We start from the raw sequence: 25,229 nt of genomic DNA on the forward strand, positions 1-25,229 counted from the left end.
AACCACCGCCGGAGCTTTTTCCTTCTGTTACAGGTTGCTTAAGCCATCTATTCTGCTTGTGCTCTCCAGCTGATCATTAAACGGGCAGTGTGGTCAGATTTTCACCCACACAATTTGTATATTTACTATAAGAAGAACAGCGATAGGGACGTTTGTAGTACGTAGTTGCCACTCAATATGATTATTTAGTATGGTAAAACTTACCATAATCTCATATTACTTAGCATTTAGTCTCATCTAATTAATTTTGTTATACTCTTATAGATGTGCTGTGGGGTGCTAAGAGATATTACTCCTTGACTAGGATGTGGAGTAACCTATTTACATATCTATTTTTTGCATCAAAAAAAAATTTGAATGACAAGTTAAATCATATTTTGTGGACAAATGGTTGATTTAGTTCAATAAAACAAAAATGAATGACAAGTAAAATCGTATATCAAAAAAAGTAAGTCTCATGAATTTGGTTCAATTGATTTAATTTTATTGTCTTATTATGCTTCCAAATGTGGGTATGCTTCATTTGAGATATTTTAATCTTATAAGTCTATAAAAATTATTTATAGGATTAAATGATTCATACGTCATGGATATAGGATTTATTAGTGTACCCCTTGATTTAATTATAATGGCTAGACAATTAAATTGTTTGATTTGATTAAAATAATAAAATAATTATTTTGAACTTAATTTGATTAAATTGAAGTTAATTTGGAATAAGGTGCTATATAATTGAAAGGGTAATGGCTGATTTTTTCAATTAATGATTCAAATAAATCGGATAAGTTTGATTGGTTAAAATTCTTACACCTGAATAGGAGGTTAGTAATTCGATAGGTCTTATTCTTCGTGTATTAATTAAATTTTATATTTGATTTTTATTATTATGATTATAATTCATTAAGGTTGATTATAATATTTTACATCAATCAAATCTAAAATAAAACAAAGAAAAAAGTAATTAATTAATTAAACGTAGGACTATTACATAAATTAACTTAACTTATCCTTGTTTAAATAAAAAGTAGAAGCATTATTTGCACAAACCAATACAAAGCCCCCGTGGAAACTCTACCCGAAGAAAGCTCCAAATTCCAGTGAGAAATCGAGAGAGAAAATGGCGATGATGAGGTCGTTGTACCGCTCGATCTGCTTCAGATCTCTCTGTTCATCTTCCGCCGCCGTGAACCACCGTCAACACCTCCCACAGGGCCTCCGCTATTTCCATCTCTCCCCTCCTCCGCCTCCTCCCTTTCCATTTTCTTCCAAAACCATCCCTTCCGGTACTTTCTCGCTCTCTTCCTCATCTTTTTACTTTTACCTATATATCTGAACAGGTGCTTGCTTTGTTGATTGAGACTGATCTGAATATCTGAATACTTACACATATTATTCTTCTTTTTAGGGCAATAATTTATGTATTTATGAAATTGAGTGTGCAATTCTTTTGAGCGCTTCACCTGTTTGATTATATGTCTTGTTGACCTATTAGTGTACTCTAATCTAATGTCCACTGTTCCTATTTTTTGTTTTCTTTTATTTTTCTATTTAAGTGGAATTACCGCCTTTCTCATCCATCACCCAAACATTCCATTAGCTTCGGTTTTTTTTTTTTTTTTTAAAATGTTTTGCATCTAATTCATTTATTTCTAGTCTTTTATATTTGTATTTTTTATCCTATTTTACTTTTTTGTATGCTTGTAAATTTAGGAAGATGCCTCAGTGAAAGGAAAGAATTTAAGTAAAAGAATAATAAAAAAATTAGAATCACTTTGGATCACTATTGCATAGGGTGAATGGAGATAAATAAAAAATAAAATTACTTGCCTTCTTCACAAATCTTTGCAATTGTGGCCCTTTGACCGGAAATTGTTTCCCTTGATTAGTTTGATTTATGTAAACCCAGTGGTTTAACCATATTTTCTTTCATGTATGATTTCTTGTCCTGTGGAACATAAGGTGTAAATCCTTAGAACATTGTTGAGGATATAAATAATAAAGTTTCTCCTCTCTTTGATAGCTTAAGCTTTTAGATGAGTTGGTGGTCAACAATTGAATATGGTATCAAAGCAAGCAATAGATCCTGTGTTCAAGCCTCACCACCTACCCGATAATTAAAAAATATTTGCACGTGTTTGGCCACTTACAAAGAAGAGCCTGGCCACGTGAGGGGGCGTGTTGAGGATATAAACAATAAAGTTGTCCCTCTCTCTAATAGCTTAAGCTTTTAGATGAGTTGGTGATCAACAATTCAATAAACATGGATGACATATCCCGTGAACGCGAAACATAGAACCACTTACCTCAAAGTCATCATGATTTTCAGGCACAAGCATCTTTGATTTAAGAAGCTCAGTTTCAAAAGCTTTCCTTTGTTTTTCCTCAATTAGAAGGCTCTGCCGCACAACATTAAGCTCTTCCTTCAATGTTGCCTTAATAATTCCAAATTTACAGTGAAGAAAAAGGAAGTCTTGTTAGTACAATATCAGCATTTCAGCTAGGCAAAAAACTCATGCCATAGAAGAGTGTCTAAATGAGAATACTTAAAAGTACATTTATTTCAACTTTACACATGGAAATACTATTTGTCAACCATACCTTGTCTGTCAATTGAACTTTATATTTTGCTTTCAAAGAGTCTAGTTCATTCACAGTCTTCTTATGCAGCTGATGACTTTCTTGTAGTTTCAGCCTAAGTTCATCAATCACCTTTTGCCCCTGAATCTGGAATTAAGAAAAAGAAGAAAAATATCAGCGAATAGTAACCAATGATAACAATAGCAGTAATAATTATTAACAAAAAAAGTTGTTAGGTATTATGATTATTATTATTATTTAAAAGCAACAAGTTTTGGTTATCATATTTATTGAATAATTCATCTGTTGAAATATTTATCCTTCCTCTTCTCCCTAAATCACAGTCCAAAAATATGGTAATTAGTAGGGGAGCTTAATGACCAGGCACAAGTGGACTCATGTAGCATTACCTTTTTATGGCATTTAGGGAAGATATTGGCGAATAGCACTCATAGGTTGTGTTGTATAATATAGATCCATATATTGAACTTGTTATTTTTATTATTTTATTTTTTATTAGGAATAAAACAAATATAAAAATCATGGACCAAAAATTGAATCATAAATCAGTTGATTTACCTTATGGGGTCCTACTAACAACTGCCCAATGGGTGTTCATTAAGAATCACAAACTATGTTACATGGACTCGGGTACGGGTGTCGGGTACGGGTATGTATCTAGAGGTCGGACTCATCAAATCATAAATTTAAGGATACGCGGACTCGGCAAAAAAATGTCATATTTTTATATTTTTAATCTAATATGTGAGATAAAATGGTATTATATTTAACTTATAGTGTCAAAATGACATTTATAGCAATTATACAACAATATGTACATATAATAATAGTGTTATATACAATTATATAAGAAGTATCCGTTGAAAAGTATCCGACACATATCCCATACCCTTGTCCGAGTGTCGGGTGTCCGACACGGGTACTTGATTTATTTTGAAGAGTCCATGTAACATAGATCACAAATTGCCAAAAAAAAAGTTACATTTTTATATTTTTTTAATACATTTTTCACATATTTTAATACACCTGACTTGGTTTGAGTTTTGATGATCTCTTAATTGCATCTTCGTCATATCCAATTCTTCTTCTACACCTTTAAAACGGGCATGCCCATCATCTAGTTCTTGCTTTAAGTCTGCTATTTTTTTCTCATACATTTGAGTGGTGTCTGAAAGAGCCTTCTGATATGTAGAGTTTTCCTTTTGATATTGCTGGTGGGAGAGAGAGAGAGAGAGAGAGAGAGAAACAAAAACATCAGAACTAAAGTCTCTTGTTAGTTGAAACTAGGATTCTAGGAGCATTAAAAATTTGAACTGCGTTTAAAATTTTACCATTGACTTGGCTTAAAATCTATTGTGAAGAGATTTGACGTGTTAAAATGCATATAAACAATTCTTGCTATAAATTTTGATTTGGAGCGTTAAAGTACCAAGAAATTACTGCTTTAATCTTTCTACAAGATTAAAAAGACCAATGAAGACTCATTATAAATTGATTATTGGAATTAGAGGTCTAAGAGGAACATTGTCCTTTCCATATTTAATGAGATGGTTAACCTGCATTGACTTTTGATGATCACTTAGCAACTTCTTCATCACATCTAACTGTTCTTCAGCACTTTCAGAGTGAGCCTGCTGCTCCTCTAATTGCTTCATCAACTCTGTTATCTTCTTCTCATACATCTGGGTGGTATCTGCAAGTACTTTTTGCTACGTAGAACTGTCAAGCTGGTATTGCTACTAGCAGACAAACCAGCACAGTTAGTGTTTGTGCACATGTAGACCCAAATAATAGTAACCAAAAATAAACTGTTTTCTAAACTGTAAAGCCAAAACTTTAGATCTAAGGAAGAAATACAATTTAAGACTAGGAAACAATAAGAAAACCTGCACATAGCAAAGGTCTTGATTACCATATAGATGAAATTGATCATAAGTTTACTTTTCTTCTAGTAATTTAACTGGGCAGTAAGAGAGAACTGTATAAAAAGGATTTGAAACACCTAACCACCGAAGTGTACTCAAATTGGGAGTGTGGGGCTAGTTCATAGTTTACCAGAAGACTAGAATATACAAAGAATTAAAAGGGGAGGAAAAAAGAAGAAAAGAAAAACAAGAAACTGTGTGTTTCATATACCTTGCTGTGTTTTAGACTCATTTCTAAGCGTTCGACTTCATCATGCATAAAATTATTATGATCTTTTAGACGCTTCAGTTCATCTAATATACCCATCATCTTTATTTCCAGACAACCATTCGCTTTTGCTAGAAACTGCAAACAAGTGCAACATATTTAGAGAAAGTAAGTTGAAAAATAAACAAAGAATGCTGGTGAACAGAACATATTGCCATACGTACATGCACGCATACACGCATGCGCGAGCACACACACACACACACACACCTAAAAAGGACAAAACTAGAGCACCAATAGCTACAAATAAAATGAATAAGCTAGAAGTTGGAAAGTGTGAACTGAAACACAGCCCTAATATCATCAAATCCGAACTCTAAAACATATACCAGCAGGAGAGACAACTACCTCAGACCTTGTAACTAAACTCTTTTCAGCTTCAACAAATGATTTTTGATACTCTCTGAGGTTTTTTTCCATTTCAACTCTGTCATTGTCCCTCAACTTTTGTTGTCCATCAATCTCCACCGTTGGATGCTCCACCTGATTCTCCAGCTTCCGACAAAAACTTTCATAATCAAATTTTTCCTTAAGCTTTAACGCCTTTACAATTTTCATGGCCTGCAAAAGCAATAAACATTAAGCTTCCGCGATTAAGACAACTATTCTACAAAGTTGTTCAAAAGAAAAATATCCATAACAAACATTTAAAACTACATTCTTAGTTTTTTTTTGGATAAGCAAGTCATATTATAACAAAAAAAAGAAAGATATACAATGAAGTTCAATACACATCTTTTGTAGGGAGAATAAACATAAACAAAAACAAACTATTCCCTCAAAAGAAACAAACTAAGCCTATAGATGACAAACACAACATACACAACAAAGGATTCAAAATTTCCCTCTAGCACTCTTCAAGTAATGAAGTTTCGCTTTGAGTTTTCTTCTGTTATCCTCCTTTGTAGCCTCTCCATTAATGGGATCACTTGGAGATGGGCTCCCTCTACTTTTTAGGTTTTTCGTTTGACACAACAACTCTTGATTTAATTCTCCATTCCTCAACTCTCCCATATCACATGATTCAAGGACATCAAAAGCATTAGATGTTGATGGGGTGAAATGTTGCGTCTCTCCCTCTTTGTTTATCACTGTCGTTGAACCTTGCCCATCATCTCTCCCTTTTTTCTTCACCACTTCCTACTTAGTTGGAACTTGTATGTTAGTCTCCTTGACTCTCCACTCTTGTTTGGAAGATGGAGGGTTCAAAGTCTTTGGCTTCTGAGGGCACAAATTAGTGGTATGACCAAAAGTCTTACAAACATCACACCTTTGAGGCTTCCATGGAACCTCACCTTGAATCTCATATGGGTCACCATAACCAAGATTTATTTTGAAAGACTTAGGGATCTCTTTATTTGCTGGCACTTCAACACATATTCTCGCAAACGTAAGTCTGCTTCTCTTGAACGTAAGCTCATCCAAATAAAGAGGAGTTCCCATGATGCTAGCAATGTAACCCAAACCTTCTTCAGTCCAAAGCTCCAAAGGAACATTATACAATTTCACCCACAACGGCACACTTGAAAATTCACACTTTGTTAGTTTTTGTCTAGGTTGCCATTTTTTAACAACAATCAATCTAGCCCCAACGTAATAGGGGCCATCTTTCAAAATTTTGTCTATAGTCTCTTCACTTTTTACTTTAAAAATAAAAAACCCATTATCAATGGAGACAACACCTTCAAGCAAATTTTCCCAAAGTTTTTCCGCCCAAGTTTTCACATAATGGAAAGAGAATCTTTTATCAATGAAGTATCCAAGCAAGGTATTTTCCCAATGAGAAAAGCCTTTTTTTGAGATCTCTGTAGGGACATTGTACATGCCATCTACTAGGTTCTCAATCTTATGGGCACCTATTTTATGCTTTATTTTTGACACCTTGTTAATCTCTTCTTTAAGCAAAGAGCTTCAAGCTTGTAGAGGCTTACCTGATATAGCAGTTGTACCACCATCAAGGCATTCACCCTTGCCAGATTGTGTGTCTTCCATATGTAGTTCAACTAAATCTTCTTTTCTACAAGCTCGCACATTTTCAACACTCTTCTGTTGCTTGGTGCCAATTACTTCTCTCCTTTGATCAACAATGGGTGAGCCAAGTTTATTTGTCATTATCATTTCATTTGCCGGCAGTGGGAAAACAATGGCCAATTTTGGCCATTGCTCAAGATCAGTTAGCACTCTAGTTGGTGTGTTCCATGCATTAGGTGTTTGATGCTGCTTTGATGATAGCTCAGTTGAGGCTTGCATTTCCACATTCAATTGCAACCGTGGTGTACCGAGATTTCCACACAAACATAAATCGACACTCGATTGAGCTATCCTCCGATTCCACATCCCTTAAACCCTTTTTGTTTTCATTCGAGGGCCCTTGCCATGGTCCCACAAAATCTCCAGCTATGAGAAATTTGGGGGCTCCTCGGATGCGTGTAGATTTGCGGGGGGAGTACAGTAGGCATCTCATCGGTAGATATTTGAGCATCCACTTGATTATCAAACTCCTGCAAGGAGACCTTGGTTGATTTGCACTTAGCAGATTTACATTTTGATTTACTCTTCGCTAATTTGCTCTTAGCTAGTTTGTCCTTCTTCATTGATAGCTTGTTGCCCTCTCTGTCTCTCTCTTAGCTAGTTTGCCCTTCTTCATTTTAAGTTCTTTATGATTTGATTGTAGATGTCATACATTTGAAAGACTATTTGCCATTGCATCACCAACCAATGGACCCTTTTAGCCATAAAACATAGATGAGGAGAAAAAAAGAAAAGAGGCTGCTTGATGCAGCTCAATTGATATGGAACCCATGAAAAGATGATACATTGATGACTAAAGTAGTTAGTCTTGTTAGGATTCTTTCAATTAATGTTGCTGTTTTCTTATTTCTTTAAGGACATTTTAATAGCTTTAGTGATAGGGTTTGAATCTTATTAGGTATCAGCATCAATGTTAGGTAGGATTGATTCGAAAATGTTTTAATGAGTTTTTAGGCTTGTCTACAGCTGATAAATAGGCTCTATTGCTGTAGAATGAACTCTGGCCTCCAAAATTGAATTTATTCTGGCCTCCACAATGAGTAAGCTTCAATCAAAGTTGCAAAGAAACCTTGGTTTCAAGGGAAAAAACCTGTTTCCTCCTATCTTCTTTTAGAAATTAAGAAGGAATTTTCTTAACTTTTATCAGAATGATTAAGGAAGGTTTTGGGAATTTTGAAAATCTAGTAGAAAACTTTCAGAAGTTATTTGGAAACGCAGAAGAAACTTATGAGGAACGCATTTCCTTATGTTTCTAGTTTTTATGCTTCCAACACCTTTTCTCAATAGTAAAAAATAATTCTTAGTTATTCCTTACAGTTCACAATTTACATTATTTACAGTGTTTCATATCAATTTTGTCAGACTTTGGAAGTTTTTCTATGCCATTTAGTATCAAATTTCAGTTAGCTTCCTATTTCCCATGATTTGTTACTAAATTTTTTTGCTTCCATTTCTCTTCTAGTTTTCCATTCCACTTCCCACTCTAGAAAGGTTTCCTCTTGTTTAAGTCCATTGTTAAGTATCTTAAGTTGCCTGGTTCTCTAATCTATTTCCTAAATAGCAACTCAAATGAAGTTTCTTGATTGCAAAACAGCATAATCATTAACAACCTTGGCAATGCAATGCATATTTCCCTTCCAAACACACTTTCCTCTCCAAAGAGAATTAGACCAATAATGGCACAACAGATGACATCGTCCTCTGTCCACTCTCAGAATTAGCAACACCAGACAGTCAGTGGCAACTTACACATGTAGCACTGGATTGAGAGGTCAAATAAATAGAAAACATGTGAATGTCAAATAGATGGAAACAGCAAGAAACTTGGAGGATGTAAAGTTTTATGTTAAAAACAAATAATACCAAACATTAAGTTGTCAGTATCACACTATTTGAAAGCTTAAAATCAAGAGAATGTCAACGAGCAAAGAGAGTGAGTGAAAATGGCGATGATGAGGTCGTTGTACCGCTTGATCTGCTTCAGATCTCTCTGTTCCTCTTCCGCCGCCGTCAACCACCGTCAACACCTCCCACAAGGCCTCCGCTATTTCCATCTCTCCCCTCCTCCTCCTCCTTTCCATTTTCTTCCAAAACCATCCCCTTCCGGTACTTTCTCGCTCTTCTCCTCATCTTTTTGCTTTTACCTATATATCTGAACAGGTGCTTTGTTGATTGAGACTGATCTGAATGCTTGCACATATTATTCTTCTTTTTAGGGCAATAATTTATGTATTTATGAAATTGAATGTGCAATTTTTTTGAGCGCTTCACCTGTTTGATTATATGTCTTGTTGACCTATTGGTGTACTCTAATCTAATGTCCACTGTTCCTATTTTTTGTTTTCTTTTATTTTTCTATTTAGGTGGAATTACCTCCTTTCTTATCCAGCACCCAAACATTCCATTAGCTTGCGGTTTTTTTTTTTAATATTTTTTTAATGTTTTTCATTTAATTCATTTATTTCTTGTCTTTTATATTTGTATTTTTTCATCCTATTTTACATTTTTATATGCTTGCAAATTTAGGAAGATGCCTCAGTGAAAGGAAAAAATTTAAGAAAAAGAATAATAATAAAAAAATAGAATCACTTTGGATCACTAACTAAAGTTATCATTTTTTGAAAAGTATTCCGGATTTCAAAACGCGTGTTCCATAGTGTGACACACCCTAGTATTAACGTTTTATGGTAGCACTAGTTCCATGGTTGAAGCTGATAGGATAAGTAATGAGAGAGAGTTCCTTGATAAACCAAATAACATCTTATTATTGGTTCATGTGCATTCCTATGCTGCCTCACTGCTAGTTTCTGTACATCTTTGCTTATATGTTATTTTCATATTCAACTTCCCTTTTCTGAATTATGGTCTCATATTGTGACATACAGATTGCCTGCCTCCTTTCACAATGGCCATTGGAAGTATACGCTTTTTTAGTGAAGATGTGACCCACTTTCCTGACATAAAAGACCCTGAAATTCTATTTGTTTTTAAGGACTTAATGGCTGCGAGTTGGGATGAGCTTCCAGATACACTCATCAGTGATGCAAATAAGGCTTTGTCTAAAAATACAGACGACAAGGCCGCCCAAGAAGCTGTGGCAAATGTTTTCCGTGCAGCTGAGGCAGTTGAGGAGTTTAGTGGGATGCTCGTGTCTTTGAGGATGGCAATTGATGATAGCACTGGATTGGGGGGCGAGGTGACATAAATTATGTGGGAAAAATGACTTTTTTTGTTTTGTCTCTCAAGTTCTTGTGGTCTAATGATTTAAAATTTTACTACTTATTGTAGGATGTAAAACCCTTGCCGGAGGAATTTGTGAACGCATTGCGTACAGTCTATCAAAGATATACTGCATATTTGGATGCTTTTGGGCCAGACGAGACCTATTTGCGTAAGAAAGTTGAGACTGAGCTTGGAACGAAAATGATACACTTAAAGATGAGGTGCAGTGGTATTGGTTCTGAGTGGGGAAAGGTATTGTAGTTTTTGCATTGCTTTCTTGTCACTATGTTTATTTAGAGCACTCCAGTCCAGCCATACCACAATATGTAAGTTTTATGAGAGCCTATTTTGCTTGGTGTGTGAGATTTAAGGTGCTACATATTGTGGGCTCCTAACCAATTATAATAGTTCTTTTGAAACAGACATGAAAGCACACTAAAGTAAACATCAAATTGTGTTTACAATCAGCTTGTCTTTTAACTTACGTGATCTGTACATAATTGCACGTATGCAATAGTGTATAGTGTTAGTTTGGGCAAGTTTAGATGAAGATTAATCTTTTCAGGAAACTCAGATCATTTGTTCTGATCATTTATTTTGTGGGAAAACCCCTTCCTTAAATTGTTTTGTGTTGTCTTAAAAAACTTTACATACTGAAATAAGTTAGTAGCCTTGAGCTGCTCCGTTTTTTTGGCTGTACATGAAATTGGTCTAGATGAAAGGGTAGCTTTGCCCAACGGTAATGCTTACCATTAGCGTCTTTGATGCTATGGATTCTAGTCACAGAACAGTCTCTCCAAAAATGGGGCAAGGTTGTGTACATCTTGCCCTTTCGAGATCCCGCTTTAGCAGGAACCTTGTGTACTGGGCTACCCTTTTTATGAAATTGGTCTAGATCCTTAAATGCAGGTATGGTGTGACAATGTCTTGACCACTAATTACACCAAATGAATATCAGCTGTCATGAATTTTATGACTCATGCCTGTAACCATTCTTTTGTGCAAATATTGTGAAGAATATAAAGTTTGTTTGTTTAATTATTGAATCAGTTTCTGTTTTGATTGCAGGTTACAGTTCTGGGGACTTCTGGACTTTCAGGTTCCTATGTTGAGCACAGAGCTTAGTTTCTTGGAGATGATTAAAAACATCATGTGTTCATGTTGTCTTTTCTCTTGGGGAACTTTATTCATGTTTGTTCCTCTTTCAGACATTTTACTGGTGCTGTCATTAATCTTTAAATAAATCCAGTTTGATCTCATGTGTTCTGCTTCTTCTTTTCTTTATTTATTTTTTAATGAAGTTTGGTGAAACTAATAATTACAACTTAATGTTGCACATAACATCAGAAAGCTCATGTAAGGAAATTGGTTTCCTTTGGGTTAGAAATGTTTGTTTGCCATTAGTTTGTCCTGTCATTTTGAGCCATTGTTGAGTTTTGCTTGGTTCCCATTTTTTAAAAACAGTTTTCAGAAAATTCTACACTCTTATTTTTCGTGTTTTTTTGTTTTTACTGAATTTTTTTAATATTTTATGCAAATTTTTTACTTTTTAGACACACCTAACATAAATACACTTAAAAAGTAAAAAAATTGTAAAAAAAATCTTTTAAAAATTCACTAAATACCAAAAATACAAAAAAAAAATACAAGAATTTAGTACATTTTTTGTATTTTTATGTATTTCTTAATTTTTTAAAATATTTTTTCACAATTTTTTTACTTTTTAGACACATCTAAGTAAGGTGCATCTAAAAAAGTAAAAAAAATGTTTAAAATTTTAAAAATTTAAAAATATTCACTAAAAATAAAAAAACACGAAAATTAAAAAATTTAGTTTTCAAAAAACTTAATCCAGAAAATTCAAATCAAACACAGTGATTTGTATTTAATAGTGTTTGATTTAGGGCTGAGCAAGGAATCCGTGAAATCCGTAATCCGATCCAGTCCAGTCCAATCCGATAGGTTTGGATTGATTTTTTGAATCCGTGGTTCGGTTCCGGATTGAAAAATTAAAAATCCGTAGTACACGGATTGGTTCCGGATTGAACCTCACGGTTCCGGATTGGAACCGATCCGGACCGTATACAAATAGTATATATTTTTATTATACATCCTCCTCCATAGTATCTTCTCTTATTCTATATAAAATCTAAACTCAAACCTAAAACCGTATAATATCTTCTTTTATTACTTTTTATTTGTTAGATTTTAGTTTTAATTTGTAATGGTCTAAATACTTATGGTGAAACCAGTTTTCTTATGATTGTTTAAATTCTAGCACAGTATGTCGCTATTATAGAAATAGATGTTGCTATTGTGGAACTAATATAGCGTTATGTTTATATTTTTATGAAATTAAAGTGTTATATATTTTTTTTTGTTAGTTAATTATGTGAATCCGTGGTCCTAAACCGATCCAATCCGTATTTAAATGGATTGGTTTGGATTGGTTCCATGATTTAAACGGATTGGATTGGTTCCAATTTTTCAGGAACCGTAGATAACGGATTGGTCCTGGTTTTACCTCAATCCGGTCCAATCCGAACCATGCTCACCCCTAGTTTGATTACCTTATATAGGAAGATTATAGCATCATCTAAAGTAGATTTATATTATATGATGCTGATGAAGGATGGTGCAATTAAGGAAAACCGTACGCAAACCAGAAAATTTTCACTAAAAAATGTCCATCCAGAGTGATAAGGCTTGATTTTTTTTAATTAAAAAATAAAAAATAAAATTCTCTATTTGCATATCAGGAGATATCCGAGTGAATCCACTTTTAATCCTAAAAAGATAAAAATAAAAAATAAAAAATAAAAAATAAAAAATAAACCTGCACAATGAGATTAAAGATTGAGAATGAGTAAGCCTATGAATTCATAGACACGAGGGAAAACATTTAATAGAAAATAAATTCAAATGCCATAGTGGTTCACAGTGAGATCATGTCAATTTAGGGAAGAAAAAATGGAGTAACATAACTAAAAAGTAGTTGATGTTAACCAACATTTCCTTGGTAGGGATGTGGGAAAGAGCCCTACTTTATTTGCATGACAAAAAAAAAAAGAAAAAAAGAAAAAAAAAGAAACAATGGTAAAACTCACTTTGCAAAGTTACAGAAGAAATGAACCTACAAAGGAATCTTTTTCCTTCACAAATCAAGATCTAAACAAAGCCTTATGTTACGAAAGAAAGGAAATATAAACCACAAAAAACCTGTTCCATAAATTTAAAAAAGATGATCAACTATTCGACCATATGAAATATAAACCAGCAAGCACACTGTTTTTTCAAGTGTGCATGTCTATAGAATTCTCACCAATCTAAAGCTCCTTGCACCAGAGCTCTGAAGCATTCAGCAGCTATCAATTGTTAAAAAATTACATTATTATTGTTATAACTGATTGCTATTTATTAAGTTTAAGAGAATCGAACATCTTTCCAAAGATGTGTATGCAATAGCCATAAGGAGTCAATAATCACCTAGCTGGCTATTAAAAAAAAGGAAGAATTTTCTTATCAAAAGGGCAAGCTGGGGAAATTCCCCGAAACTTTGAGGTGAAATGATCCAGCTCCTCAAACATTCAATCCAACATGTGCATGACGTGGAACAGAGTGAAAGTGAATATGAACCACGAGATCAATTTGTTGAATCATTAGACAATAATTTTGATGGAACATAGATGTACTTACTAATTGTGTTTCCCATCATGGAACTGAGCATTTTTTGATGACTTGAAAGTTTTCAAAAATTCTGTAGCCTTTTGTACTTTTTGCTTCTGCCTTGACTTGTTCCAATTGTGTTCAGCAGCCAGTATCTGAATTATGCTGGACAATGCCCGGCCTGCTGCATCAGTGTCAAGAAAAGCAAGCTGAGATCTCCTAGCGATGAAATCTACTGCAGATTCACAGTTCTCATGCCTAGCACAGTATGCCACCTCAGCTTCTAGAAAGGGGTATCCATGGGCAAGTCGCTTCCCCAAATGTTCATTCTTGAAACGAATAAATATAGGGTTTACACAGTCAATTGGCAGGAACCACAAATTACGTGCATCAAAGATACAATTCCATCACGGTACACCCCGAGAATCCAGAAACTGATCTAACTCTGCTAGTAGGATTTTCATGCATAACTATAAGTATTGCATAGGATTGTCATTACATAATTATAAGAAGTATTCCACCTCAATGAATTAAAGGGATTTATCTATAGATAGGATTTCATCAAAACAGAGAGAAGAAAAAATTCACCTAAACTTGATTTGGTGTTCTTCCAATGCAAAACAAAGAAATGGAGAATGAGACAGTGTCAACATGATGTTTGCTTTGCTACCCCATGAAGATAAATAATTAGAAACCCCATATTCTAATGGTACGAAACCATTAATTGAAATGTAAATAATCCAGGTATAATCCCCAGGTGTGCACCACCACACTCGTTAGCCAGTGATCTGAATTTAGAAACAATTCAATATGAAGTTTGTTATATCCACATCATGAGCAAATGGATGGGGATGTATCTAAGATGCTACATGTAGGTTCTGTATCAATCCACAAACAATTAATTTCTAGCCAAGCATCTTGATGACTGAGAAAACATATAGTAGAGAATCATATCACTAATTCTGCTTAAATAATTCCAAGAAAATTAATGAACTACATATAAATCAACTCAAACCACTTCCTTCTTCTGCATGTGAGTATCTCCCATGAAAAAACTAGCACACGAGAAACTATGAGAAAAGTGTTTCTCGTGTGCTAGTTTTTGAAAAGTGTAATCGAGCAGAATATCTTGATCTATTTATTGAAAAGTGTTTCAACAAAAAATAGTGAAGTACAACAAATATCAATTGCCAAAGTTATGTCACAGACTGACAGCTTAAACTTCTAGAAGAATATAAAATAAATTGCAGAAAAAAATTACAGTAAACAACTAAGACTTCATAGGGAAAAAGAATGCTAGAAATATGGAATGAAGTATCAAGCAAGGGTGTCAAACCTGTGCTATTGCAGCCACCCGTTCAGCCAAAGTACCATATGCATGGGACAAATGCTTTGCTGTGGCAGTGTCCACTCCTGGCACAACTTTACCACTGTACGACTTCTTCATGCAGACATATTGTTGGGCAAGCACCGTAAAAGATGCAGGGTCATATCCATCTCCACCAATAAGACGTAGGTTGTATGTCAAACATTTGTTGGTAGGACTCAGCTTACCAGACTTGATAGCTGTATCAACTGCATCTTCTGCCATGCTTACTCATGTAAAGGAAACAGAAGTTTCATTAGAATAGACTGACAGGAAAAAGTTGCTTCACACTTCTAATATTGATTTCACTATAAATTAAGGTGACATAACATGCTGTTATATCTGCAACAAATAAGCCATAAAGAAGGGGCATAGAACTAAAAGTGCTAGCACAATGACTATTTAACTAAATTCAGGGACATGATTGTACAAAAGCATCAAAAAGAAGATGCCAGTGCATACAAGTTTCAGTTTCCAAAAACTGATACAAATTCAACAACTTATAGGGAAACCCAGATCAACCATTATAAAATGTACCTTCTATATGTAGCCCACTTTCCACCAGTAATTGTGACAAAACCAGGGTAATCTTCGCATACAACATGATCCCTGGAAATGCTCTCAGTGTTGCCAATGGGTGAATACTGTTGGAGATTTCCTAAAAGCTTCAAAACTTTAATTATTTTTATTTTATTATTATATTTTATTATTTATTTATTTCCTTTTATAACCTTATTTATTTGAATTTTAAATTTGGTTTTGGTTTTAAATGAAAAGGTGTGTCTGTTCCAAACAGACACCAAAGAGCCTATTTAAAATAGGACTCTTACTCAAGAAAAGAAGATAACGTACTCTGATCTCTCTCTCTCTCCTTCTTCTCTAAACAGTATTCTATATTTCATATTTTCTGGGCAATTGATACATTCTTGGCAAACTCTTCTGGTACAACTGTGCATTGTGTCAGATTCCTGTGGATTCTTGGGTTGTATCTTGGAGTCGTTTGTGATCGTTAGAACCTGCACGGAGGGAGCACATAACGACTTTAGGACAGCGTCTTTGACGTGCCTCTCACAACCACACAGGCTACTTTCTGAATTCTTTCATCTTTTACTTATTCTGTTATATATTTATATGTATAGTTTATATTGAATTGTGAAAACCTTTTTTTTAAAAGAATCTGTTTTGCTTTAAATATTATTCTATAAAATTAATTTAAGAGAAATATTTTTCAATTCCCACAACAATCTAAAGTCGTTATGTGTATAACATATTTAATCTTTTAATTTTTTTTTTGTGTTTTCATAATTGCACTTGTTGATCTTGAACAAATCTGTTAGTTAAAATAAATAATATATATATATATATATATATATATTTTTAAACACAACGTAAGTTTTTTCCAGAAGTTTTTACTCAACAACGGAAGTTGTTTTTCCAAAGTTATTGTTTTCAAAATTCAAACATTGACTTACCTTGTGGGGTGCGTTTTTCCTTACCCAGAAACAGTGTTCAAATCTTGACTTACATATATGTATATATATATATATTAATCAGGGTAGTTGTAAAACTTGTTGTTAATGTGTAGTTTTATTTTATTTATTTATTTATTTATTTTTAGAAAAGTTGTTGAGTAAATAAAAAATTTCACATGATAAATTATGTTGTTTAGATTCATGATATTTAATTAGCATTGTTCATGTTATAAATTATTGTGTATAAATTTGATCTATATAAAAAATTGTCACATTTTACCTGTTCCTAAATTATTAGCAATTACTTTTCAATTTCAAATTTAATAACATTTGTGTTTGTTTCATTATTGTCTCACACAGATTAAGATACTCCTTGGCACTCTTGTTCTTTAAATATTTAAAATGGCTAATTTAGAAGAAACTGTTAGTGTGAAACCTGAAAAATTTAATGGTAACAATTTTGAAAGATGGCAAAAACAAACAAAATATTGGTTGACCGTGTTGGGTCTTATGTCTGCCATAGAAGATCAGGATTTTGTTGGATCTTGGTTGTCACCCGAACAAATCGAATTTCATTGTTATAATAGAATCCTTAGTGTGTTATCTGATCATTTATATGATGTATATCAGTCAACCACCTCGACTGCAAAAGAACTATGGAAAACCTTAGAGGCCGAATATGGAACTGTAGATGCTGGTATTGATAGGTTTATTGTCTCTAATTTTAATGGTTATAAAATGAAAGATGACATACTTGTAGGAGACCAAATTCATGAGTTTCAAGAACTACTTAGAAAAGTAGAAAAGAAAGGGACAACTTTTAATGAGGAGTTTAAAGTGTCTTGCCTTATCGATAAATTACCTCAATCTTGGAATGACTTTGCTAAGCGTCTTAGGCACAAACAAGGAGATCTGTCATTAACTCAATTAATCAATACACTTAGGGTGGAAGAGAAACATAGATCAAATCTAGAAACTGGAAAAGAGAAAACGCCTAAGGTAAATGTGGTGGAGAATGGGAATAAGAATAGTTCCAACAATAGAAATAACATTCGACCTAAAGGTAGAATTTTCAAGAACAACCTTAAGTTTAGATCTAGAGGTCAAAATGGCAAACATCATAATAACAACTACCAAGCCAGTGCTAATAATTTTAAGGGACAAGGGAGTGGCAAGAGGTTGTGCTATGTATGTGGAAGAGCCAATCATTATGCTAAGGATTGTTTTTTTAAGAAGACTGATGAGTATAAACCAAGGTTCAACAATAAGCAAAGAAGTCAAGGTCATAATGCTCAAGTGAATATGGTTTTGGGAAAAGAAGAAATTGCCGAACCATCTTTTAGGTATAATCCTGAAATTAATTCTACGTTTGAATATCAAGATTGGTGGTTAGATTCTGGGGCTAATATACATGTGTGTGTTGCTTGTGATTATTTTAAAACTTTTCAGAAATCAAGTGGAGGAAGTGTAACTTTGGGAAATGGATCAATTGCACCAATACTTGGCATTGGAGATATAGATTTGAAGATGACTTCTGGAAAAATCTTAACTTTGAGAGATGTGCGATATGTTCCTGAAGTTAGAAGAAATCTTATTAGTGGATCGTGTTTAGTACAGTTAGGTTACAAAATTGTAATGGAATCGAATAAAATTGTAATAAGTAAAAATGATATTTTTATTGGTAAAGGTTTTATATGTGATGGTTTATTTAAATTGAATGTATTTTTTGAAGCTAGTTATATCTCTCATAATATTTTTAATATTGAAGTTTGTGATTTATGGCATAAAAGACTTGGACATGTGAATTTAAGGAAAATTAGGAAAATGATGGATTTAGAATTAGTACCTAAATCATCTATTGATGTTAAACGCAAATGTGAAATATGTGTGCAAGCAAAACAACCTAAGAAACCTTATAAATCTGTACAAAGAAATTCACAACTTTTAGACCTTATACATAGTGACGTTTGTGATTCTAATAGACCACTAACTAGAGCAGGAAATAAGTATTTTGTAACCTTTATAGATGATTGTTCTAAGTTTTGTTACTTATATTTAATTAAAACCAAAGATGAAGTGTTTAGTAAATTTAAAATTTATAAAGCTGAAGTAGAAAATCAATTAGAAATGAAAAATCTAGAAATCCCCTAGATGTTGATTTGTGATTATGTATCAATTTTAAGCAGAATATAACAATCCCAATCAAACAATCAAACAATCAAGACAAAGAGACACAGCGATTTAACGTGGAAAAAACCACAATTGGACACCTCCAACTGTGATCAAAAAACCACGGGCAACAGCCACAAGAACAATCCACTAAGAAGAATTAAAGGAATTACACAGGTATACTCTCAATTACCTAGCGAATCCACAACGCCTAACTGAACCAACCTCTATGTGCCTCTTCCAACCCCATCTTCACCACGGAATTGTCTTTCTGATGAGCCACTCCGGATTCCACCAAAGCTTCAGGCTCGAATTCTTCAGAATCCACAACTGAAGAATAACTCTCTCTTTTGTGTATAGCAAACAAACCTTTGATGTACTCTCTTTAGATCATGAGTTGAAAACTCAATAAAAACATCAAAGAAAACTCCCAAAGTATCCCCAGATATAAACCCTAGAAACCAAAAATAAGATCTGGAGCAGTTATCCTCAAAATCTGAATCAATACGCGAATTTATAGAATCTGTCCCGCGATCTCCGCTCGAGCTCAACACAGCCCGCTCGAGCGGACTGACCAAAAACTGCGTAACTGAGATGCGCTCGAGCGTAGGAGCATCCGCTCGAGCGTAAAATCACACATTCCAGTATTTTTACAGGCGACTGCAGAGATGCTGAGAGCTTCCAATCCACGCTCGAGCGCCCGATGTCCCGCTCGAGCGGACAGGCCAAAACTGGAAAATCTGGAAAAATAAAACATGATCGAATGGCAACTTTGAATGCATTTTTGCATTTTGCTTCGGGGGCGCTGCCCCTCAACCCCGCCGTGGCGCTGCCCCGAACCCGCCAAGGGGCGCTGCCCCCTGGACCCCCGCGAGCTGACCGGGCAGCTCGATCCCCGTCATAATCAGCGAAGTGGCAATCTTGAAAGCTTTATCATCACAAACTTCTCTGAAATGCTTGACTCGGGTTGGATTCGCATCTAACAACTCATAGCCTCACTGAAATAAAAATGCGAATAAAATTACAACTCAAAGGAGTTTTGTCAAACGGGATTGCCAAGAAATAAAACCTAACAAGAAAGAAAGATTAAAAAACTTAGATCTGATAGAGGAGGTGAATATAATGTAGGTACCCTTAGTTTTTTCTGTGAAGAACATGGAATTATTCATGAAGTAACCCCACCTTATTCTCCACAATCTAATGGGATAGCTGAAAGGAAAAATAGAACTCTTATGGATATGATAAATGCAATGCTTATTAGTTCTGGTTTACCGGAGAGCTTGTGGGGGGAAGCAATACTCACTGCTTGTGTTATATTAAATAAAGTAATTGTAAATGACAATGATAAAACACCTTATGAAATCTGGAAAAAACGAGTACCTAATCTTAAAATGTTAAGAGTGTGGGGGTGTTTAGCAAAAGTAGCAATTCCAGAACCTAAACGTAAGAAAATAGGACCTAAAACTGTGGATACTGTTTTTTTAGGATATGCTCAAAATAGTAGTGCTAATAGATTTCTAGTAATAAATTCTGAAATTAATGAAATTACCAATAATACAATAATTGAATCTCGTGAAGCTACATTTTTTGAAGATATTTTTCCATATAAAACTAGGATAACAAATCAGGTTATAAATAGAACTTCTACTACTAGTACTAGTGTTATTCCTTTGAGAGATGATTCTGAACATCTAAACATAGAACCTAGAAGAAGTAAGAGAACTAGAATAGAGAAATCCTTTGGAGTTGATTTTTATACTTTTCTAACTGAGGGAGAACCAAATACTTTTATAGAAGCTTTATCATCTTTAGATGCACCATTTTGGAAGGAAGCCATTAATAGTGAGTTTGAATCTATTCTTCAAAATAATACTTGGGAGTTGACTAACCTGCCTCCTGGGAGTAAAGCTATCGGTTGCAAATGGGTATTTAGGAAGAAATTAAAACCTGATGGAAGTATAGAAAAATATAAGGCAAGATTAGTAGCTAAGGGATTTACACAAAAGAAAGGAATAGATTTTTTCGATACATATTCACCTGTTTCTAGGATCACAACCATTAGAATCTTAATTGCTCTAGCATCCATTTATAATTTAGAAATTCATCAAATGGACGTTAAAACTGCTTTTTTGAATGGAGATTTAGATGAAGAAATTTATATGGAGCAACCTGAAGGTTTTGTGGTTAAAGGACAAGAACATAAGGTTTGCAAGTTGGTTAAATCTTTGTATGGACTTAAGCAAGCTCCTAAACAGTGGCATGAAAAGTTTGATAAGATAATTCTAGAATTTGGTTTTAAGATCAATGATCATGACAAATGTGTATACTATAAAGACGATAGTGGGGAATGTATTATTTTGTGTTTATATGTTGATGATATCTTATTATTTGGAACAAATTTAGAAATAATTAATAATGTGAAATCTTATTTATCTTCAAAATTTGATATGAAAGATTTAGGAGAAGCTTATATAATTTTGGGTATGAAATTAGAGAAAACAACCAAAGGTATTATATTGAATCAATCTAGAATCCTAGAGAAAATGTTAAAAAAGTTTGATTATTATAATCTCAAACCTGTTTCAACTCCTTTTGATCCTAGCATGAATTTGAAGAAAAATAATGGTGTACCTGTATCTCAACTTAGATATTCTCAAATTATTGGATCACTTCTCTATATTGCTAATAAGACTAGACCTGATATTGCCTATGCTGTTGGGAGATTAAGTAGACATACTCATAATCCTAGTAAAGATCATTGGATTGCTGTGGAAAGAGTTTTTAAATATTTAAGAGGGACTCTAGATTATTCACTTTGCTTTAGTGGTTTTCCTAATGTGGTAGAAGGTTATAGCGATGCTAATTGGATAACAGATAACTTAGATGTTAAGTCTACTACTGGGTATATATTTATGTTAGGTGGAGCAGCAATATCATGGGGTTCTAAAAAACAAACCGTTATCTCTAGAAGTACAACAGAATCAGAACTTATAGCCTTAGACACTACGTGTATTGAAGCTGAGTGGATTAAAAATTTACTCCTTGATATTTCACTTGTGAAAAATCCTATACCTGCTATTTCTATACATTGTGATAATAGAGCTGTAATAGAACTTGTGAGACAAGCACATACTAATAAAAAGATGAATAGGCATATGCAAGTGAGGTATAAATCTATTAAAAGTTTGGTGAATAAAAATGTTGTATCGTTGAATTTTGTGAAATCCGAAAAGAATATTGCTGATCAATTAACAAAAGGTTTATCTAAGAGTGTAGTCTTAGATTTATCGAGGGGGATGGGTCTAAGCCCATAAGAAGTCAACTAAGGAAGTAACCCAACTTCTGTGATTGGAGATCCCATGAAGGAAGTTCAATGGGTAGGAACAATCCTTATAGTGTGACTTGTATTCCAGCACTTTAAAGGAGACTTTTATTCTCCTGCTCATCCCTAAGATATTAGTGCTGATGTAAATGTGATGGTTAAGGAAGAATTTTTACTCTAAATGAATCCGAGGCGGGCAAACTCTCGCAAGATAGACATCCGTCACTTCTATCTTTGGAGGATTCACCTAAGTGAGAGCGTTGTGAAGCCGCAACCGTGGAAATAGGGCTATTTCCTAAAACTCTCATGAGAATCAAGATTGAGCACATGGCTGCTAATAGTGCTAACCCGCGCCACAGTTATGTATCATACCATATGTGTGACATGTTGAATTCTGGTAAAAGGATTTAGTTCAAGACCTAGTTCACTAAGATTCTTTCAGAATGAAACTGTTAACACTAAGTGAGGTTCAAGTTTGAAAAACACCTACACCTATTGTATGGTTTTAAAGTTGCCCATATTTTTTTTTATTATTTGATTGTTTTACAAAGTTTTGAATCTTGTGGGGGATTGTTGGAGATTTCCTAAAAGCTTCAAAACTTTAATTATTTTTATTTTATTATTATATTTTATTATTTATTTATTTCCTTTTATAACCTTATTTATTTGAATTTTAAATTTGGTTTTGGTTTTAAATGAAAAGGTGTGTCTGTTCCAAACAGACACCAAAGAGCCTATTTAAAATAGGACTCTTACTCAAGAAAAGAAGATAACGTACTCTGATCTCTCTCTCTCTCCTTCTTCTCTAAACAATATTCTATATTTCATATTTTCTGGGCAATTGATACATTCTTGGCAAACTCTTCTGGTACAACTGTGCATTGTGTCAGATTCCTGTGGATTCTTGGGTTGTATCTTGGAGTCGTTTGTGATCGTTAGAACCTGCACGGAGGGAGCACATAACGACTTTAGGACAGCGTCTTTGACGTGCCTCTCACAACCACACAGGCTACTTTCTGAATTCTTTCATCTTTTACTTATTCTGTTATATATTTATATGTGTAGTTTATATTGAATTGTGAAAACCTTTTTTTTAAAAGAATCTGTTTTGCTTTAAATATTATTCTATAAAATTAATTTAAGAGAAATATTTTTCAATTCCCACAACAAACTCCATGCAGAAAGAACATCTACATGCCGTACCTAAATTGTCCTGGTATATTTTTAGTAGCCACTAAAAACTGAATAATTAAACAAAATAGATGACACCTAGGTTGAGTCACATCCATATAAATGGACCAGAAGAAAACTAAAGTTTCCCTAAGAAAACAAATTTGAAGTAAGAAACTAATGAATTTGTGATGATGTCTTGACGTGTTCATGAAAAATATTTAAAACATCAACCATTATTGCTTCTTAACAGCATGATTGTATTGGCAAATATCCACCAATACAAAAAACTAATTGGTCCACAGACCTGGAAGGCAACTAGACCAAATAAACAAGTCAAGTCATAAATTTGAGATCCCAACTTCTTGAGGTAAGCCTAGACTTGAGAAGATCTCTAGTATGGGAAGGAGCTACTAAAATTGGAAAGACCACAGAATATTCTTCTCATCTTCTGTGACAAACTATAAATCAATGAGTATTTGGATCACTTGGATAACATTACAAAACTATTTACACCTACAAGTGTCAGCAAGAACACATGCAAAGATGCAGAGAGTCAGACAATGCTCAGAAGGCTACACAGGCCAACACATACTTGCATACTTCATACATCCTTAGCTATGCTTCAATATTTTCTTTTGGTTAATGTAGGTGCAAAATATCTCAAATGCATACCAATTACATACAAATTGAACAGATTGAAGGAGGACATGTCATAAGCTAAATCTGCACAGAAATGGCTGGCATTTGTTTAATATGTGAGTGCAACATGTTTCCAAAGACTAGGGAGCCTTAGCCATATAAAATGGTGAGGGAGATGCTTATAGAATCTATCAACTTTCATCAGTAGGAGATGTTTAAGTGTTGAAAGGGTTCAAACTGCAAAAAAGCTACTATAAGATCCTCTACATGGTAACATTTCAGCATCAACAGTGGATATTGAGGTTTCAATGGGCATTTCATTTGATAAAAAAATTGAGATGCATATCTTAAGCATTCCAGTCAATAAGCTACATTATGCTATGGGATCAAAAGACACTGCCATGGAGTTTGCATTAAAAATAAGAGATAGGTAGCAACATTTAAAGCTGGGCCTATAGTCCAAATGATAAGGACTGCACAGCATAATCTTGATGCAGAAATTTGAGGCTCGCATCAAAGAAAATGATATCAGACAGATAGCAAAAGTTGAACTTCAACCAACAAAAAGGAAGAAACTTTTTAGTCTTCAGTCCAACTCCATTTAGAATACGATAACACAGAGACAACCAGATAATAGGTTATATCTTCGGGCTTTATTTACATAATTCCACAAAGATTTACCGAGATGACCAGAATTTTTTTTATTTTTTATTAAGAACAAACTTCACCAAAAATCCCATAAAAAATAACTTTACAAAAACAAATATTTGGAAAATTAGCATTCCATGCAAGATATAGATGAGCATGCACACACAAAACGAAAAAAATGCACAAACCTTAACATTAAGGTAATCACAGATGGCATCCAGTATAAATTCAATCTCATCCTCATTTGGTTCAGGAAGCATTGTAATGGTGGTGCTGGAATTCGTAGTGCCAGCAATCGTTCTTCACAACCATGGCAGCATGAAGACAACAAGTCCATCTTTTGTTTTGGGAATGATTAGACCCATTCCCTCAGGAGAATAGTAATCAGGTAGCACGATATGTACACCACTGCTTGGACAGATCATAGGTTTTGCATCATTGTCAGCCATTTTCCTCACAGAATCACAGAATGGCCCAGCCGCATTCACAATAACTTTTGCATATGTATCAAACTCTTTACCTGCACAATTTACCGAGCAATAAGGATCATAGAAAATCGAATTAATCATATTGATTACCCTATTTAAACCAAAATTCTAAGCATTGAAACCATGAACACAAAAGCAAGAACAACCAATGAGGGAGAGAACCATTAAATAAACAAGCAAAAATCATTTGTGTGTAGAAGGGGATATTTTTTTCTTTTAATTTTCTCCAAATAAGTTGAAGC

At 34.0% G+C, this 25,229-nt stretch overlaps 2 protein-coding genes and 1 pseudogene across 4 annotated transcripts; 1 reads left to right on the plus strand and 2 right to left on the minus strand.

The window, feature by feature from the left end:
- Positions 1–381: 381 nt before the first annotated feature.
- LOC114285303 (succinate dehydrogenase subunit 5, mitochondrial) lies at positions 382–11,303 on the plus strand. The gene is made up of 4 exons (XM_082873173.1): positions 382–1,283; positions 9,708–10,018; positions 10,111–10,296; positions 11,113–11,303. The coding sequence occupies exons 1-4, from the start codon at positions 1,118–1,120 to the stop codon at positions 11,167–11,169; spliced, it is 720 nt and encodes a 239-aa protein (XP_082729299.1). The 5' UTR covers positions 382–1,117; the 3' UTR covers positions 11,170–11,303.
- Positions 1,819–5,275, minus strand: LOC114285287 (kinesin-like protein KIN-UC). Of its 2 annotated transcripts, XM_028228348.2 has the most exons (6): positions 5,140–5,275; positions 4,735–4,869; positions 4,155–4,334; positions 2,599–2,724; positions 2,304–2,432; positions 1,819–1,945 (listed from the first exon to the last, which is right to left on the minus strand). In XM_028228348.2, the coding sequence occupies exons 3-6, from the start codon at positions 4,278–4,280 to the stop codon at positions 1,883–1,885; spliced, it is 444 nt and encodes a 147-aa protein (XP_028084149.2). In that variant the 5' UTR covers positions 4,281–4,334; positions 4,735–4,869; positions 5,140–5,275; the 3' UTR covers positions 1,819–1,882. The 2 variants fall into 2 exon arrangements, with proteins under 2 accessions (XP_028084149.2, XP_028084143.2); XM_028228342.2 differs by lacking the exons at positions 4,735–4,869; positions 5,140–5,275 and having other exon boundaries at positions 4,155–4,512.
- Positions 11,304–13,435: 2,132 nt separating the features above from the next.
- Positions 13,436–25,039, minus strand: LOC114310454 (glycerol-3-phosphate dehydrogenase SDP6, mitochondrial-like; annotated as a pseudogene). The gene is made up of 6 exons (XR_014331906.1): positions 24,688–25,039; positions 23,208–23,242; positions 23,077–23,081; positions 15,614–15,734; positions 15,047–15,302; positions 13,436–14,039 (listed from the first exon to the last, which is right to left on the minus strand). The product of XR_014331906.1 is annotated as a glycerol-3-phosphate dehydrogenase SDP6, mitochondrial-like (transcript).
- Between the last annotated feature and the right edge of the window lie 190 nt (positions 25,040–25,229).

Source organism: Camellia sinensis, chromosome 1 (assembly GCF_055761805.1).
Source record: "Camellia sinensis isolate YWXY chromosome 1, ASM5576180v1, whole genome shotgun sequence".
Lineage (NCBI taxonomy): Eukaryota > Viridiplantae > Streptophyta > Magnoliopsida > Ericales > Theaceae > Camellia > Camellia sinensis.